Source organism: Lontra canadensis, unplaced genomic scaffold, assembly GCF_010015895.1.
Source record: "Lontra canadensis isolate GAN:19392208 unplaced genomic scaffold, GSC_riverotter_1.0 scaffold52, whole genome shotgun sequence".
Taxonomy (NCBI): Eukaryota; Metazoa; Chordata; class Mammalia; order Carnivora; family Mustelidae; genus Lontra; species Lontra canadensis.
The window spans coordinates 7,811,712-7,828,802 of record NW_022631046.1 but is presented as its reverse complement, the minus strand read 5'-3'; the positions used below and the strand labels follow the sequence as shown (position 1 = coordinate 7,828,802).

Genomic DNA, 17,091 nt, shown 5'->3' with positions numbered 1-17,091 from the left:
AGATACTCACTCTGAGCTTATATTACTGTCATTTTAAAGATTTTATTTATTTATTTGACAGACAAAGATCACAAGTAGGAGCCCGAGTTACTGTCATTTTAAATGAGTGATGTGGTTTTAATAAACTTTTTTCTTTATCCTTCCCATCTATATCAGGCTAACATTATTAGATATAGCATGTGAATAATTTTAAGAAGTGATTGTGAAAAGTCAAAACAGGGTATAGGAAAAAACTATAAAATGTAGGTACAGAAATGAAAGAGGCTAGAATTAATAAAGTCACCTACCCATTCAGTGATGAATACTTATGCCTCTGAGACATCAAACAAGTTTAATATCATCTATTTAAGAAGATGAGAAAGTATATGTATTTTAGAAAGATTTATTTTTACCATAAATGTCTCAAATGTCTTAAATGTTATTTAAGCATGGGAAATTCACTTAGGTGAATCATCTGGAGAATTCACTTAGGTGGGGGTATTTCTATAATTAAATATATATTACTGAATTTCTAAAATTTCTCTTTAGGGATGAATCAGTTCTTTCTGGAGTATTAACCTGGTAATATTTAGAAGCTTTAAGAAGGTATGGCATACCTTAATGTGGTCATTAGCTTTCTTGAATCCTTAGATATCTAGAGCCAAAATCTGGAAGTAGAGACAGTACTCAAAAAGCCAAAGTTACAAAGATTAAATAGTGTAATTGATAACGTGGATTCTCCGAGGAACATTCTAATTTGTCTTCTGATTACTAGTAAAAGCTGAGATGCAAAAGAGAAATGACAAACTAAATAGTATGGAGGTTGATTTACTATTGCACTAAAGGCATGTTAATTATAACAAGTTCTGTAATGTTAATTACAGAAGTTATAAGAATGACAAATTAGGCATAATGTGGAGCTGTTATGAAACATGATGGTAGATAATAGATGGTTTTTGAAGAAAGAGCATAACATCAGCTAGATTAGCATATAGACCAGGAACGTTCATTCATTTAAAGACAGTGCTGAGCATCAAATATCTTTGCAGCCTCAGGGATCATTCAGATGTCCAAAGGTGCATCATTAATAGTACTCTCTTTGTTCATTTCAGGAGTTTCATAGGAGATCATTGTGTTCATTTACCTGTTGTGCCCCTGCCCCTCACTCTGGCTCTGTGATCAGGACATACCTTTGTTTCCCAAATGCAGCACGACTGTTTCAAACCTCTTTCCATACCTTTGTTAGAATGCCTTTCTTTTATTACTGACAAGTAACTCCTACTCATTCTCTAGTACCAAATTCCAGTGTCCAGTGTCTAGTGTGTATACACATATATATAATATATATGAGTATCTGTGCATTTTTTGTAAAGCAGTAACTCCTGCCACAGGCAGAGTTGGATTCCTCTTTTCCTGTGTTCCTGTAGTTCTTTATATCTACTTGTATTGTACCATTATCTGGTAATATTTGTCTATGTATCAGTATCCCCAGCATACAACAAGCCTTGGTCCTGCCACACAGCACACATAAATGAGAAATGACGATACACTGTTTGTGTAGCACCCAGGGAAGGAGAAGTTTTTATTAATTTTTTGGTTTTTACTTGTTCAGAGTATTTATTACTTTCTTCAGGCTACCCCTTGGAAAGTTTTGCAATTGGCAAGGTGTTAAAGCTCTTCTGTTTTTTTCTTTTTTAATAGAGATTTTAATTTATTTGAGTGTGTGAGAGAGAACGAGCGGGGAGGAAGGGCAGAGGAAGAGGGAGAAGCAGATTTCCTGCTGAACAGGGAGTCCATTGTGGGACTTGATCTGCTCATGACCTGAGTGGAAGGTAGACACTTAACCCACTGAGCTAACTAGGTACCCCTCTTCTGTTTTTGTTTTTTTGCCAAATTCTGCCCTGTCAGGTTCATTCATACTTTTATTACTTATTTATTTAGGTTTAAAGTAGGCTCCATACCCAGTTGGGGCTTGAACTCATAACCTTGAAGAGTCGCATGTTCTAATGGCTGAGTTTGCTGGTTGTTATTTTATTTTATTTTATTAAAAAAATATTCAGTGTAGAAAATACAGAGTATGTTCAGAAATACTACACTAGCCATTATGGCAAAATGGATGAAAAGCTTCAGAGTCTTGTTATTTTAGTGAAAGTAGAAATTTGACAAGCTACTAAGCATAGTGCTGGGGGGAGAAAGCAATATATGCAAAGAAATGTGGGATACCATGGTGTGTTTAGAGAATATAAGTAAGTCAGAATAGTTGAAAACGTCAGTAGAGTTGTACAGAGTGAGAGGTGTCCAGGCATCAGAGTGATTAGGTCATGGAGGGAATACTCATACAGGACCTTGTATGCCATAGTCATATAATTCTGAGATTATTTATAAGTGTTTAATATTTTATGGGACTATTAATTTTAGGCTTTTACAGTGTTAATCTTAGGTTAGCAAGGAATTTACAGTATATTCAGTAGTACTACAATACTTCTCAATCATTATAGATATTCTGTGGTAATTATAAATTATTTACTATATTACCTATTTCCTTTAGTGATCATAATACTTTGTTTTTAGTTTTTTTTGTTATCATTCCTATGAAGTAGATTAGGGCAGATATTATTTTACTAAGGGGCATATCTAGAAAGGGAGAGAGAGGACATTATGGTAGGTCTTCTCAACTAGTCTTCTAGATTAGAACTATATTCTCAAATTAGAATTCTGCATTCTAGCCATCAATTTATTCAACCTAAAAGATGGTTTTAAGGGATTTTTCATATTTCATAAACTTCAACCAGAATAGACCGTGATGTACATTTACACAATACCAGATTTTGGGCTTAATGTCATAAATTACAGTCTACTAATGGCACCATTGGTATAATATTTGACTGTATTTCATAATATACAAATTGCTGTCTTACAGTATTAAACAGAATTTTGTAAACTTTTTCTGCCTCTTTCTACAGGGTTTCATATGTCCCCAGTGTATGAAATCCCTTGGATCTGCTGATGAACTTTTCAAACACTATGAGGTAGTTCATGATGCTGGTAATGACTCAAGTCATGGAGGAGAGGCTCTTGCTCTGAAGCGGTACAGTACAATCGCTTTGAAGTATATGCTGTTATGAGTGCGCGTGATACTATCTGTTTTGTGTGTTGGGGCCCAAGTAGTGTGCTCACTGTTCTTTGTCAGACTGACTTTGAGGGAAGGAGAATAGAATATGAGAAGGTTTGATAGGACTCAAGGGGCAGAAAGAAGCCAGAGTTGCCTGAGCTGAGGGAATGAGGAGGAGGGTGTTAAGGCAGGGTCTATACTGTCCAGATTGTATAGTCCTTGTTAATGAGTTCAGATTTTATCCTAACTGCAATAGGAAGCTATTAATCCTTATTATTGGGAAATTAATGGGAGATATTTTGTTTCTGGCTCAGGCACGTAAGGATTATATCATTTCAGTGGTAAGGTGTTTTTCCATTCATAAACAGTGACTTTTCAGAATAAAATTATTTTTCTAAGGGGTATACATAAAATTCTATATATAAAATTCTAAAACTTTTTTTTTTAATTGAGAAAACTAGAATATTAATGTATAGTCACTAGCCATGATTTATTAAGAGACCAGGTTATTAGAGGACGTTAACTATTAATTCCTTTTTTTCCCCCGATTTATGTTTAGAGATGATATAACACTACTTAGACAAGAGGTCCAAGACCTTCAGGCTTCACTTAAGGTAACAATAAAAATGGTTATATTTGTTTATTTTCAGTGTTTCAGATAATAAATCTTTTGAAATTTACTAAATTAGAATATATACTTTTTTCTCCTTAGGAAGAAAAATGGTACTCAGAAGAATTAAAGAAAGAATTAGAAAAATTTCAAGGGCTGCAGCAGCAAGTAAATGCTTTTAAATACTTAAAGTGTGTTTATTAGTTGTTTATTTTCATTGTTGAAAATAAACATTTTGTTAGCAGGTGACCTGTAATAAATAACTTCTTCTAATTTGTTTATTTGTATTTATAGCCTTGAGTATATATCTTTTGTAATTCTAGTGAAAGCAAACAAATAATTGGGAAGCTAAGATGTAATTTCTTAAAGATGTTCCATTAAGAATCAGTTACCTGTGGATTTCTTTTTATACCAGGCTGCATTATTCTAATTTTCTGACAATATACCTAAATTATTGAAAAATACAGGTTCAGACAATAGTGAAATTCTTCGGAGCATTTGTGTTGTGACAAATTAGCAATCATTAAATTGTCTATTAGTAGGGAAAGAACTATTATTTACTTTTTTGTTTACATTTATGCAGATTATTTGAAAATGTGGGGGAATGGTTGTATTAACAATTTTAGTTTTTTTTAAACCAGTGTTATTTTTAAAAAACAATAAAAATATTTTTATATATATGTACACACATACACGCACATATACACACTGCTTTATATAAAGGTAATGCATAGAAAAAACCCAAAATCATTGGTATCAAAAGTGGTTACTTTGGAGTGAGATTCTGTTGATACGTTGTTTAATATATTTTCTAAATAAATGTCTTGGGGCGCCTGGGTGGCACAGTGGGTTAAAGCCTCTGCTTTCGGCTCAGGTCATGATCCCAGGGTCCTGGGTTCGAGCCCCGCATCAGGCTCTCTGCTCAGCAGGGAGCCTGCTTCCCCTCCTCTCTCTCTGCCTGCCTCTCTGCCTACTTGTGATCTCTGGCTGTCAAATAAATGAATTAAATCTTAAATAAATAAATAAATGTCTTAACCAATTATGATTTTTATATTAAAATTATATTGGCTTTTGGGACACCTGGATAGCTCGGTCAATTAAGTATCTGCTTTGGGCTCAGGTCATGGACCAAGTCCTGCATCAGGCTCCCTGCTCGACTGGGAGTTTGCTTCTCCCTCTAACCCTTCCCCTACTTGTGATCTCTCTCTCAATCTCTCAAATAAGTAAATAAAATCTTAAAAAAATAAAATTATATTGGCTTTTGTATTACAGTTATATAAAGAATCATAGAATAATGAATTTTACCAAATATGGTTCTTATTTGTAAGAATAAAGTGGATACTCTTCAACAATAGTTCTAATCATTTTATTAAGTAATTAGTGATCCCTTTGCATATTAGTACATTGTGACTCTTACTGCCTTTTTTTAAGATTTTATTTATTTGAGGGCGAGAGAGTGCGTGAGCAAGAGAGCACAAGCAGGAAGAGCAGCAGAGAGAGAGGGAGAAGCAGACTTTCCACTGGGCAGGGAACCTGATGCAGGGCTCCATCTCAGAACTCTGAGATCATGAACTGAGCTCAAGGCAGACGCTTAACTGAATGAACTACCCAGGTGCCCCTCTTTTTGCCTTTTTGTTTTTTCACCAAAAATTGCCATTTGGACTAAAAAAAAATGCAAATAAATGAATAGCAAAGTATCAGTCTTATTACTTCTCGCTTCTGTATTTGAGGTAGGAAAGAAGTTTTTAGTAATCTACAATACTTACAGTTCGTTTACTCATGTTTTACAGAGATACCATTAATAATTCGCAAAACATGTGCTGTATTTTTTTGTACCTGAGAACAGAGGAAACTGTTTACTACATTTGAGATGACTTTTTCACATTTAATAAATAAATTCTCCACATTGCAAGATGAAATTGCCTTGGTTTAGGAAATTTACTTTTGGGGGCAATGTATTTAAAATATTGATGATTTTTAGCACTAGTATGTCTAAATCTAATGTACAGGAAAATAAAAAGATATACATTGAGATGCCTTATTAAACTCTTTCAGATATGTATAATTTTTTAGAATGTGAAAATAATGACTAGGCAATATAGTTTTTTATTCATAATGCCCATAATAAATTAAACCTTATGGAATATATTCTTTATTTCTATTTTTTAAAACGATGATTTATAATTCCAAATTAAAAATTTGTGCTTTTAATGCCAAACTTTTTAGTAATGATAGCTTCATGGCATATTTTAGTTTATGCAAAATTTTATATGTTATAGGATTGAATCTTTTTTATTTTTTAAAGATTTATTTGTTGGGTGTGTGGGTGGCTCAGTTGGTTAGACGTCTGCCTTTGGCTTGGGTCATGATCCCAGGGTCCCAGGATTGAGCCTACACTGGGCTCCCTGCTCAGCGGGGATCCTTCTTTTCCTTCTCCCTCTGTCTGCTGCTCTGCCCACTTGTGCGCTCTCTCTCTCTCTCTCTCTGTAAGATAAATAAATCTTTTAAAAAGGAAAATATTTATTTATTATTTATTTGAGAGAGAGAGAGAGAGATCTGAGCGGGCAGGGGTTAAGGAGGGGGGACAGAAAATCTCAAGCAGACTCCACACTGAGCAAGGAGCCTGACATGGGGCTCTGTCCCAAGACCCTGAGATCATGAGCTAAGCCAAAACCAAGAGTCTAATGCTTAATTGACAGCCACCCGGGCGCCCCTATGAGATTATGAATCTTATCTGCTGACTTAAGTATTGGTTTTAGAATCTATGTTTATAATGATAATAATTTATGTTATTTTTAAATCTTTACAGGTGTGTCTGGGTGGCTCAGTCAAGCATCTGGCTCTTGATCTTAGCTCAGGTCTTGATCTCAGTGTTGTGAGTTCAAGCCCATCAGGGAGCCTGCATTAAAAAAAAGTATTTTTACTGAATTTATAGAATTTAAGATGCTATCTATTGCAATATCCATTATAACTTTATATTAACATAAAAAATTCTTAGAACCAGTGACTCCAAGTAGATCATTATGCCAGTCTGCCTAATGGTACTTTAGAGATCTGGAAGATTGTGTACAGGCGAGAATGTTATCAAAATCTTGCTACTTACCTCACAGAATGTGGCTTTTAGAGATTTTTTTGTTTTTTCACATTGACAATGGTAATAGTATTTTCTTTTCATTTTAATGTGTTTGTTTATGTCTTATTTTCATTGAGGAGTCTAAGCCTGATGGAATGGTGGCTGACTCAGCAGCAGGTAACTTTACTTAAAGCAGATGTTTTTTCATTTTTCTTTTTCTCCTTGCTTATTCTTCTTTTTTACTTTTTACCTTTTCTCTGGTGTCTGCTACATAAATTTGTATTATGGTTATACTTTCTGGCTCTAAAACAGTGAAGATAATAGTCACATTTTAGATTTAGAATATTACCTTTGAAGTTCATAATTTAATCAGCCAACAAAAATCTTAGTGTTTTCTTAATTTGTTATATTCTGTAGTTATAAATAAACTCCTAGAATATTATGTGAATATAGTTTAATGAAAAGTTAAAACTATTTTAAAGAGTGATGTACTCTTTTTCTCTTGGAATAAAATGATGAAACTAGCATCTTTGTAATTGACTTTAACTGGAGGAATGCTCAATGAATAATCAAAATTATATTTTGAGGTTAGCTGTTCTATTTACTTTCCCTCTGAAATCTTTTTATGAGAATGAAGTATTAGGAGTTGATTGTATATTTTAATTGATTCTTTTATTTTATATAAGACCTTGATTTTAAACCATTGCTAACTTCATTTCCCATTATAATAAGTTTTAGAGAGGCAGAATATATTCTGCTTTGGTTAGTTGATGGTCATAGGAAAATAACAAATGTGAAATCAAAATAATCTTGAAACAAATATTTATGGATTATTTGGGCATGATGCTAAATATTTTCATTTGTTTTATATGTTTATAAATTATGACTTGTGGCTTAAATGGATTAGATATGCTTAATTCTTGATATGTTGATATATTCTATTTGTAATTAGATGATAGACTCCTGTTGATTGTCTTTTTTTTTTAATGTTGATTATCTTTCCTATAATGATTAGGATATAAGTAATAACAATTTAGGAAATATAACTAGCATTAATTATGTATTTGAATAACTATGATACTTTTTTTGTAGAACTACAGTCTTTGGAACAACAATTAGAAGAAGCCCAAACAGAAAATTTTAATATTAAGCAAATGAAAGACTTATTTGAACAGAAAGCAGCCCAACTTGCCACTGAAATCGCAGGTAAATTGAATCAGATTTTTTTAGCTAGTATATCGGCCTTCTTACCTTTTTGCCATTATAGAGCCTAGAAATAAGGCATTAATTGTATGTTAGTGTGAGAAGGCATTTGTTATATACTATGGTGGTTATTACTAGAATTTAATAGTAGAATTGCTATAAAAATTAATTTGTCCTCTAACCTCCTTTCAAAGGACTGATTTTCTCTGTAGAATTCTTGAAATTTAGAGAAGGTGAATTTTCTTTTGGGGTATGCTTAAAGATTAATAGGTAACATTTTGAAGAAATTAATAATATAGATATAATATTTGGTTATGCTATCAATTAGCATATTGATATATTAACAAGCAAATTCATAATAGTGTTGTGCTATATGGAATTTATGTAGACAGAAACATTTGATTATTTTAAGTTCACCATTTCATGTAATCAGAAGTTAAAGTTACATGTGTTTATGGTCATGTAAGGAATGTGATTTTAAATTAATGATATATAGATATGCATTGTGTAATATGCAGGAATTTATAAAACTGTATAATATATAGGACTTCATAAAACTGTCCTTTCCTAGAGTTAATGTCATAAAACTAATATTTATAACTCTTTTAAATTAGATATAAAGTCAAAATATGATGAAGAAAGGAGTCTTCGAGAAGCTGCTGACCAAAAAGTGGCACATCTGACAGAAGAATTAAACAAAGAAACAACTATAATTCAAGATCTGAAGACTGAACTGGTAATTTAGAAACCATTTATTGGAATGTACTTTTATAATTTTCTAAATTAAAAATGATAGACATTCTCTGGTGAAAAATTTTAAAAGCATAGCTTGTCTAAAATGGAAGAAATAAAAATTCCTTATAGTTCTATTCTCTGCACATATACTAATAGGATTTTTTACATAGAAATGGAATCTAGGATGCAAAATTTATTACCTTAATATTTTTGTGTTTCTATCTTAATATTATCTTTTTGCTTAGTATTTTCACTGTTTCTATCTTAATGTTATCCATCTTTTTGCTCTTTCCTATCTGCATCTCTGATCCTGACCTTTCTTTGCACTTTGGTTTTATAAATCGATCTACTTTTAGGATACTCTTGATTGCATTTCTAGCTTTCATTTCAAATTCAACAAATGTAACATCAAGTCATCATATTTCCTCCTCAACTGTGTTTCTGTCATGGTATTACACATTTTCAACAGTCTCCCAAGGTGTAAAAACCTTGAATCTGCCCTTGACTACTTTCTGTCCTTTATTTAGGGTTCAATAAATATATCAATAAAATCAACCATATCCTGTCTGCAACAAACCCTAATTATGCTTACATCAGCTCCTTTATTTTTATTACCAGTTTTCTAGGATAGAAGATGAGGCATTTATGCTTCAAAATGTGACATTTATCAAGTGATTGTTATGACCATTGGGTGTAGTTTGTGAAGGAAAAGCAAATAAAGCACTTAGAATAATTGTGAATTTGCCATATTGCGCCTCGAGTAGTAATACTATTAAATAGGGCATATATTTTGGGAAGAGGAGAGGCTTGTTGGTGGAAAGATCAGTGGTCAATGTTTGCAATCCAATAGTTGATATCAAAGATTATTTTCATTTTGATGTCTTTGTAGTAAAACCATATAAAAATGTGTGTTCTTTTAGTTTTCTCACCTTATTTTTTAATGAAAATGTGCTCTGCAGCTTCAGAGACCTGGTATAGAAGATGTTGCTGTGCTAAAGAAAGAACTGGTACAAGTTCAAACACTAATGGACAACATGACATTGGAATGTGAGAAAGAATCTGAAAAACTCAAAGATGAGTGCAAAAAGTTACAGGCAGAATATGCCAACTCAGAGGTAAATAAGTTCAGTATGCCTAAATGTGACTTTTGTTAACTTGTTTAGTGTATACTATTGAGTAAAGCCAACATTTGAGATTTTTCTGAGTGATCTGTCAAAACAGTATTTGACTTTCATTTGCTCTGATGATATTTGTATATAATCAGTCTAAGCTGACAGTATTTAACTTTGCTTTATGAAGCTAGACATATAGAGAAGAATGTGTAAGAGTATTGTTTTATTTAATAAATGATATATATTGTGAGGAGATGATATTTAAAGTTAAATTTGATCCAAGCTAGTCAATAAGTGGTAATTGAGTGTACGTCAGCTTGATAGAGGTAAAGGAAGTATGATTTCATTTTTTACATTTGTGTTACCAATGTTGTTCAGAAAAAATATTTAGGAAAAACTTATTTTTTTGTAGGTTTGTTTCTCACTTACCAATTATTGAATTATGTTGTTGAAAGAAACCTTAAAAATCAGCTAAGTCTAACACTTCGCCCAGGATTCCCCTCTATAGATAGCATCTGATAAGTGATACTTACTTGTTATGTATTCTAGGAGGTGCATATTTCTTTGTAGGTCAGCTGTTCTGTTGAGTCGACATTTGTTTTCCTGTAATTTACATGCACTGGGTCCAGTTCTCCTTAGGAATTACACAGAATAAATTGTTCCTTTTTTTCCACATGAGATATTTGAAGACTGTTAATATTTACTGAGTTCTTTCTCTTCCAGGATAAACATTTTCAGTTCCTTTTACTATTTGTCACATGACTTGACTTTGGCCTGTACATCTTTGAGATACATAATTATGTCGGTATATGACAAGCTCTAGGATATGTAATAAATACATTTGCTTAAAAATGCTAGCCTTTTCCACTTATACTGTATTATAGAGGACTTTTTAAATCTATTAATAGTCTATTAATTGTTTTTAGTTCTTAAGCTCTCTTATGTGATGTGGAGCTCTCTTTTTCATATTTTCAGTTTAAAGAGTTGAGTTATAGTGACATTTCAGTTTGTGTTTCTTTCTTGGAATTTTAAAGCTAGTGATCTAAAAGCCACTCTATTCACAATTAGTAATACAGTGAGCTATGGAGTATAAATATTATAGATAACCATGTCATCCTTTTTCTTTCTTCCTCCTAATGGGAGGAAAGTTTATGGGTATTACATGCATAGGCATATGAAGTTTTATGATGATTAGTACTTTAGACTTTAAAGTTTATGAATTTCAGCTGCAGATTTCCTAAAAGTGATCTTGTAGCCCAGTGACATATAACACCACAGTTTTTAAAACAATTTCAGGGGGCATGAACTTACTGAAGCCAGTTAAACGGTTCTACTATGTAATCAAGGAGATGCTGAATCAAAGAAGTCTCATGAGGAAAAATCCCATTCAGATAATGTGAAAGCAGAAATACTTGAATTTGGGTGAATTGAGTCATTTATTTCTGTGCTTCAGTAAGAATTATTTTTGATTAAATCTGCCTGCCCACTAGTATTTCTTAAATTTTTAAAAAATTATATTCTCTTTTTGATTAAGAACATTCCTTTAATGTTATTTGAAATTTCCAAACAAATATAATAGGGTGACTAAAATTGAATCACAATAATGACACTTTTATGATGTATCTATTTTAAAGTACAATCCTCTCTGTCCTTTTCCAGCTGAGAATTATGGAGTTACATATTTACTTGCTAAACAAGTAGAATTTGAACAGGGAGGAGAAATTTATATATTTACTTTCATTTTGGGAAAAATGTATGTGGGAAAATATTTCTGAGGAATATTTTATTTAATAATTTGTTTAATATGGAAGATTTTTGTATATTTGCATTTTTATTCACGTAGGTTAAATTATCTTTATATGTTATGAGGAGGTCATTTAGGATGAAAAAGCATAACTAGAATTATATAAGATTTGGGAGAAGAGGATTTAGTGTCTTCCTGTACTGTCCTTCTGTCAAAAAGGTTGATTGTGGGAAACAATGATTATTTTTTTTTTTCTCTCAGAAAGATGTTTCTGGAAAGGAAAAATGGCATAGAAATCCATTCTGTACATTTTCTCTTACATTTTCATGAAATTTTTCTTTTTAAATGTTTTCAAATGAATTTTAAAATAAAGAAATTTATTCTTGCTGAATAGCGACTTAACATTTCATCATATTTTTAGTAAAACAAGGATAATATTTACTTTCTACTTAATTAACAAATAGGTTTGCAATGATGGAGACCTCGCATTATACTGAAGTCTTTAAAACAACTTTAGGAAATGGTAGACTAAGAGTCAGAGTAATATTATTATTGGAAACAAACTCTTAAACTTTTTGAGTACTGCTAGGTTTTTGATACTATGCCAGGTACTTTAAATATATGGTCGTTTGTTTCTTTTAACCTATAAATGAAGTATTATGTTTGTTTTTTATGGAAGGAATCTGAGGCTCAGTGAAGGTAAATATATTATTTAAGTGCATGTGCTTCATGTAAGGAAGCTTAGAACTCAGGTCTTCTCCAAAGCCTGCAGTCTTTCTCTATCATTTTCTTTCATTTTGGGTGGTCTGATAATTGCATTACAAGTAAATCTGTGCTGTTAATCTTGACCTAATACTTACTGTTACTACTTTTTATATTTTGCCATATTGTATGTTATAATATTTATATTGAGTACAACTTAAAATACTTTTGAATTATGTCTCATACCATTTTCATATTAAAAAATTAATGTCTAAATAGTCCATCTCTTTTATTTGTTTATAACTCCATTTGTTTTTATCTTCTGCTTACTTTTTAAATATATGACATGTATTTTACTGATCTATTAAAATTCAATCCTATTCTCAAATTTGTTGGTGGATTGTAACACTTAATGAAAAAAATTATTTTATATATTACTACTTCACAGAACCTAAATACTGTGTCTGAAACAAAATACATTAAAAGGAATTAAAGAAGCCAAAAATGTAATGATTTATTTGGTATTTCTAATTGAGGCAGAAGACATAATCTAACATGTAATATTAAGTATGTTTTTATGTTCCATTACTCTCATTTACATATACCTTATGAATCATTGACAATTTTTTTTTTAGGTCTAGATATTTTAGAAAAATAACTTATTCTAAAGCATTTGAAAATACTGTTAGAGATCAGAAGTTGAGGATTTAAGGGTTAAAAAAGTATTATTTAAAAAAAATATACATTATTGAAAATATCAAAGCTGTAATCAACTTATATTTGGTGTGGTCTTTAATGGAAATGATCTTTTAGGAATCTTAATGTATTCCAAATAAACTCATTTTAAAAGCTAAAATATTTATAAAGATGGAATAAAAATGATTATACTCATGCATAGTTATTGAAGAGAATACTTAAATGTCTTTTAAAAGTATGTAAATATCAGAGGTCAGATTTAACAGTATGTTCGGACATTTGTATGTTCATTGTGTACTTTTGTCACTCTTGTCTTCCACCTTTCATCCATCATTTTATTATTTTTTTTCTGCTTTCTAATGGAGATGCTTAAACTTGAGGTAATGTGTTTTTTGGAAGGCTTTTAATTTTAGTAATACATAGCACCTTCTATTGTCATATGACAATTTTGTGTTTTAAGGCAATCTCAGAACTTCAAAGATACTCTCATTTTTTTAATCAAGCAAATTTATAACCATCTTTAAATGATTATTTACTAATAGTAATGTATTAGAACAGTAATTATAATTCTAAAGCATTAGCTTTATCTTTCCTTAATTATATCTTAAATAATACCTTAAATACTATCTTTCCTTAATTATTTTTTAATTTAAGATTTTTAGTAAAAATCCAGTGTTGATTGGCTGGAAATGGCTCCAAGGAACATGGCTCCAAGGAAATGCAGACTATTTTATTGGGTCTGATATTGGGAACAAAAATTTATTAACTCCTTGGAGACGAATCACTCATTTCTTTAGTGAGTATTTTTTGAATGTCTAGGGTCATCAACTATTTTAGGTATAGGGAATACAACAGTGAGTAAGACAGAGTGCCTCCTCTTATACAGTTGTATTTCTTTGTGGAAGCCAGACAGTATGTAAGTAAACCAAATCATGATAGAAAGTCAGTTAATGCTAAGTGTTATAAAGAAAAATAAAGCAGGAAAATTAACCAGTCAGGAAACGACAGATGTTGGCAGGGATGCAGAGAAAGGGGAGCCCTCCCACACTGTTGATGGGAATGCATGCTGGTGAAGTCACTCTGGACAACAGTATGGAGGTCATCAAAAAGTTGAAAATAGAGCTACACGACTACCCAGCAATTGCACTACTACGTATTTACCCCAAAGACACAAAGGTAGTGATCTGAAGGGGCACCAGAACCCCAGTATTTATAGCAGCAATGTCCACAGTAGCTGAACTGTGGAAAGAGCCCAGATGTTCATCGGTAGATGAATGGGTAAAGAAGATGTGATATGTGTGGAATACTACTCAGCCATCAAAAGAATGAAATCTTGCCATTTGCAACAATGTGGATGGAACTAGAGGCTGTTATGCTAAGTGAAATAAGTCAGTCAGAGACAATTACCATAGGCTCTCACTCATATGTAGAATTTAAGAAACAAAAAAAAGGATTATGGGGGAAGGGAGGGAAAAATAAGGTGAAACCAGAGAGGGAGACAAACCATAAGAGACTCTTAATCATAGGAAACAAACAAGCTGAGAGTTTCTGAAAGGGGGTGGAGGGGTAGGGCAACTGGGTGGAAAAAAAAAGAAAAATAAAGCAGGGTGTATGTATGGGCAGTAGTGTAGTGGAGCTGGCAGTAATGTAGGACAATTTTAGATAGAATGATCAGGGAACGTCTTCTTAAGGAGGATATGTGTGAGAAGTAAGCAAGAATCAGTGTGAAGAATTGGGAGCGATCATTCTGGGAAGAGGGAGTACAGCTATTAAAGCCTCAAGGCACAGCTGAGTCTGGCCTGTTAAATAGTGAGAAAAGTCGATGTGGAGAGGCATCTTTGTTTGAATTTCACCCATAGTCATATTTGAACAAGGGTTTTATTTCCTTGCAAATTTCGACTTTTTACAATTTTTATTTTTTCCCCTATACAAATCATAATACATGATCATTGAAAAGATTACAGTGATTCATAAAGTTCAACAAGAAAGTGATTTCTGTAATTCACTCCCCTCCTTCCCTTCCCATGACTAAAATATACCTTTTGGTATAAATTCTTCCACATCTTTCTTTTTCCACCCTTGAGTAAAATAAAAAATTTCAAATACTTGCTAAAAAGTACATATTTAGTGTGTAAAGGATAAATGATACACCTAGTACCTAGTTCTTAAGGTATTAAAATTATAAAATCATTTATATGAATGTATCTAAAAACTGTAAAATATAACAAGATATTTTTGGATATTTTTCCTTTATATTTTGCTGCTTGTTTCCACATTTTGGAGTTAATTAGCAAATAGATAGATGTTACTCTTGGCTTACTATATCTAATATACTTAAATGCAGATTCATGATATTTTAATGAAATATCTCATAATTTGCATCTTAATATATACTGTTATTTTTGTTTATTATGTGTTACTCTGCTAAATCCTTTGATACATAGTAATTTAAAATAGCCAAACTGTTCCTAATATTTCTGTTAACATCCATAATGTTACTAACAGAAAATGATCTGAGATTCAGAGTTGTTAGAAATAGCAGTTTGAAATAAACTCCCAATATCAATGAAAAGGTTACATGGTCAATTTAAGAAAGAAGTTATTAGAATATACCTTTAACTTGACTATAGTTAAAAAATCGAATATTTATACATTTCCTTCTTTGGGGCGCCGGAGTGGCTCAGTTAAGTGTCTGATTCTTAATCTTGGCTCAGGTCTTGATCTCAGGGTCATGAGTTCAAGCCACACACTGGGTTCCACACCTATTTAAAAACAAGAAAAACCCCCAACATTTCCTTCTTTTAAGTATACAGTAGCACCTATCAGTTATTATTGAAATATGCTATATAAGCTGTAACTGTAAAGCAGTATGACACATTGCCTTTCATTGTATTAGAATTGGTTTATTTACATGAATGTTTTCCTTAAAAGGTCAGACAAGGAAGATATCTCAGACATGCTGCCATTCATAAAAAAACATTTTTGAAATGTTTTTAAAAGTCTTAACTGACTTTAAGACAGTTTGGAAAACACTCAAAAAACTAGTTTTATTAACTTATGATTATTAAAATAATATAAGCCCAAGTATTTGATCATTCAGTTTAATTACTTAACCTCCTTTATAAGATGGTTTCCAAAACTTTAAACCAAAGCACTGTAATGGATGAAGATATATATACCACCAGTGAGAATCCTTTTTAAAAAACAAAAAGTGTCACACATACTGGAAGGGTTTCCAAAGGAAGAGTAGTGGAAGATGTCTTGGCATTATTGTCAAAATAAATTGATAGCTGTCTAAGGTTTCTCCCTTAAAAATGAAAGGACTTATTTGTAATGTTGGATATAGATAACTACTGATGGGTTTATTAGGAAAAATTTTTAAAAATTTGTGTCTTTTTCATAGGCAGTTTATTTACTAATAAAGAATATAGACAATGAAAATGATTGTCGCTTTGGGAATGTAAAAAGTGAAGCCAATAAGCAATATTAGAAATAAAAAGTTACTTTGTTAGTTCACTTTCAGGAAACCATATTTAAAAAGCAGTACTTAGTCTCTCTCTCCCCAGTTGTTGAAACTCTCATGTGTAGGAAGTTTCTGTTTCCAAGATCTTTGATTACTTCTCTCTTATTTTTTAAGTGATGAAACCATTGTCTTAATGTCATTAAAAAATGTTAAAACACATTAAAGCAAATTCATGTCCAGCTGTTATACCTGATCACAGAGTGGCCCAGCTTAATGAAACTATATCAAATAAAACTATACAACTGCTTTGGACAAAGACTTAAAATTATAGTCAAAAAGATGATTTACCACCTTTCCAAGGTGATTCTGTATTGTATGTTTGCATTTATTTAACATGTTTTTTAATTAAAAGGAAATTTCCTATAGAAATTGGGAGAAAATGTAGTAATAGCTTGCATATCTTCTTTCTTTCTTTATTTTTTAAAATTTCATTTATTTATTTGACAGAGAGTGAGAGAGAGATCACAAGTAGGCAGGGAGGCAGGCAGAGACACAGAGGGAAGCAGGCTCCCCGCTGAGCAGAGAGCCCAATGCGGGACTAGATCCCAGGACCCTGAGATCACGACCTGAGCCGAAGGCAGAGGCCCAACCCACTGAGCCAC

General features: G+C 32.0%; 1 protein-coding gene across 3 annotated transcripts in view; it reads left to right on the top strand.

The window, feature by feature from the left end:
- The window catches only part of EEA1 (early endosome antigen 1), a 124,869-nt gene that overhangs the window by 45,862 nt on the left and 61,916 nt on the right, over window positions 1-17,091 (top strand). For 2 of the 3 annotated variants that reach the window (XM_032874212.1, XM_032874213.1), the window contains 7 exons: window positions 2,943-3,067; window positions 3,651-3,705; window positions 3,804-3,869; window positions 6,912-6,951; window positions 7,867-7,980; window positions 8,592-8,713; window positions 9,672-9,827. In XM_032874212.1, coding sequence (XP_032730103.1) covers window positions 2,943-3,067; window positions 3,651-3,705; window positions 3,804-3,869; window positions 6,912-6,951; window positions 7,867-7,980; window positions 8,592-8,713; window positions 9,672-9,827 — 678 coding nt within the window. Of the gene's footprint in view, window positions 1-528; window positions 586-2,942; window positions 3,068-3,650; window positions 3,706-3,803; window positions 3,870-6,911; window positions 6,952-7,866; window positions 7,981-8,591; window positions 8,714-9,671; window positions 9,828-17,091 lie in introns of all 3 variants that reach the window. The other variant, XM_032874214.1, reaches the window with a different exon arrangement.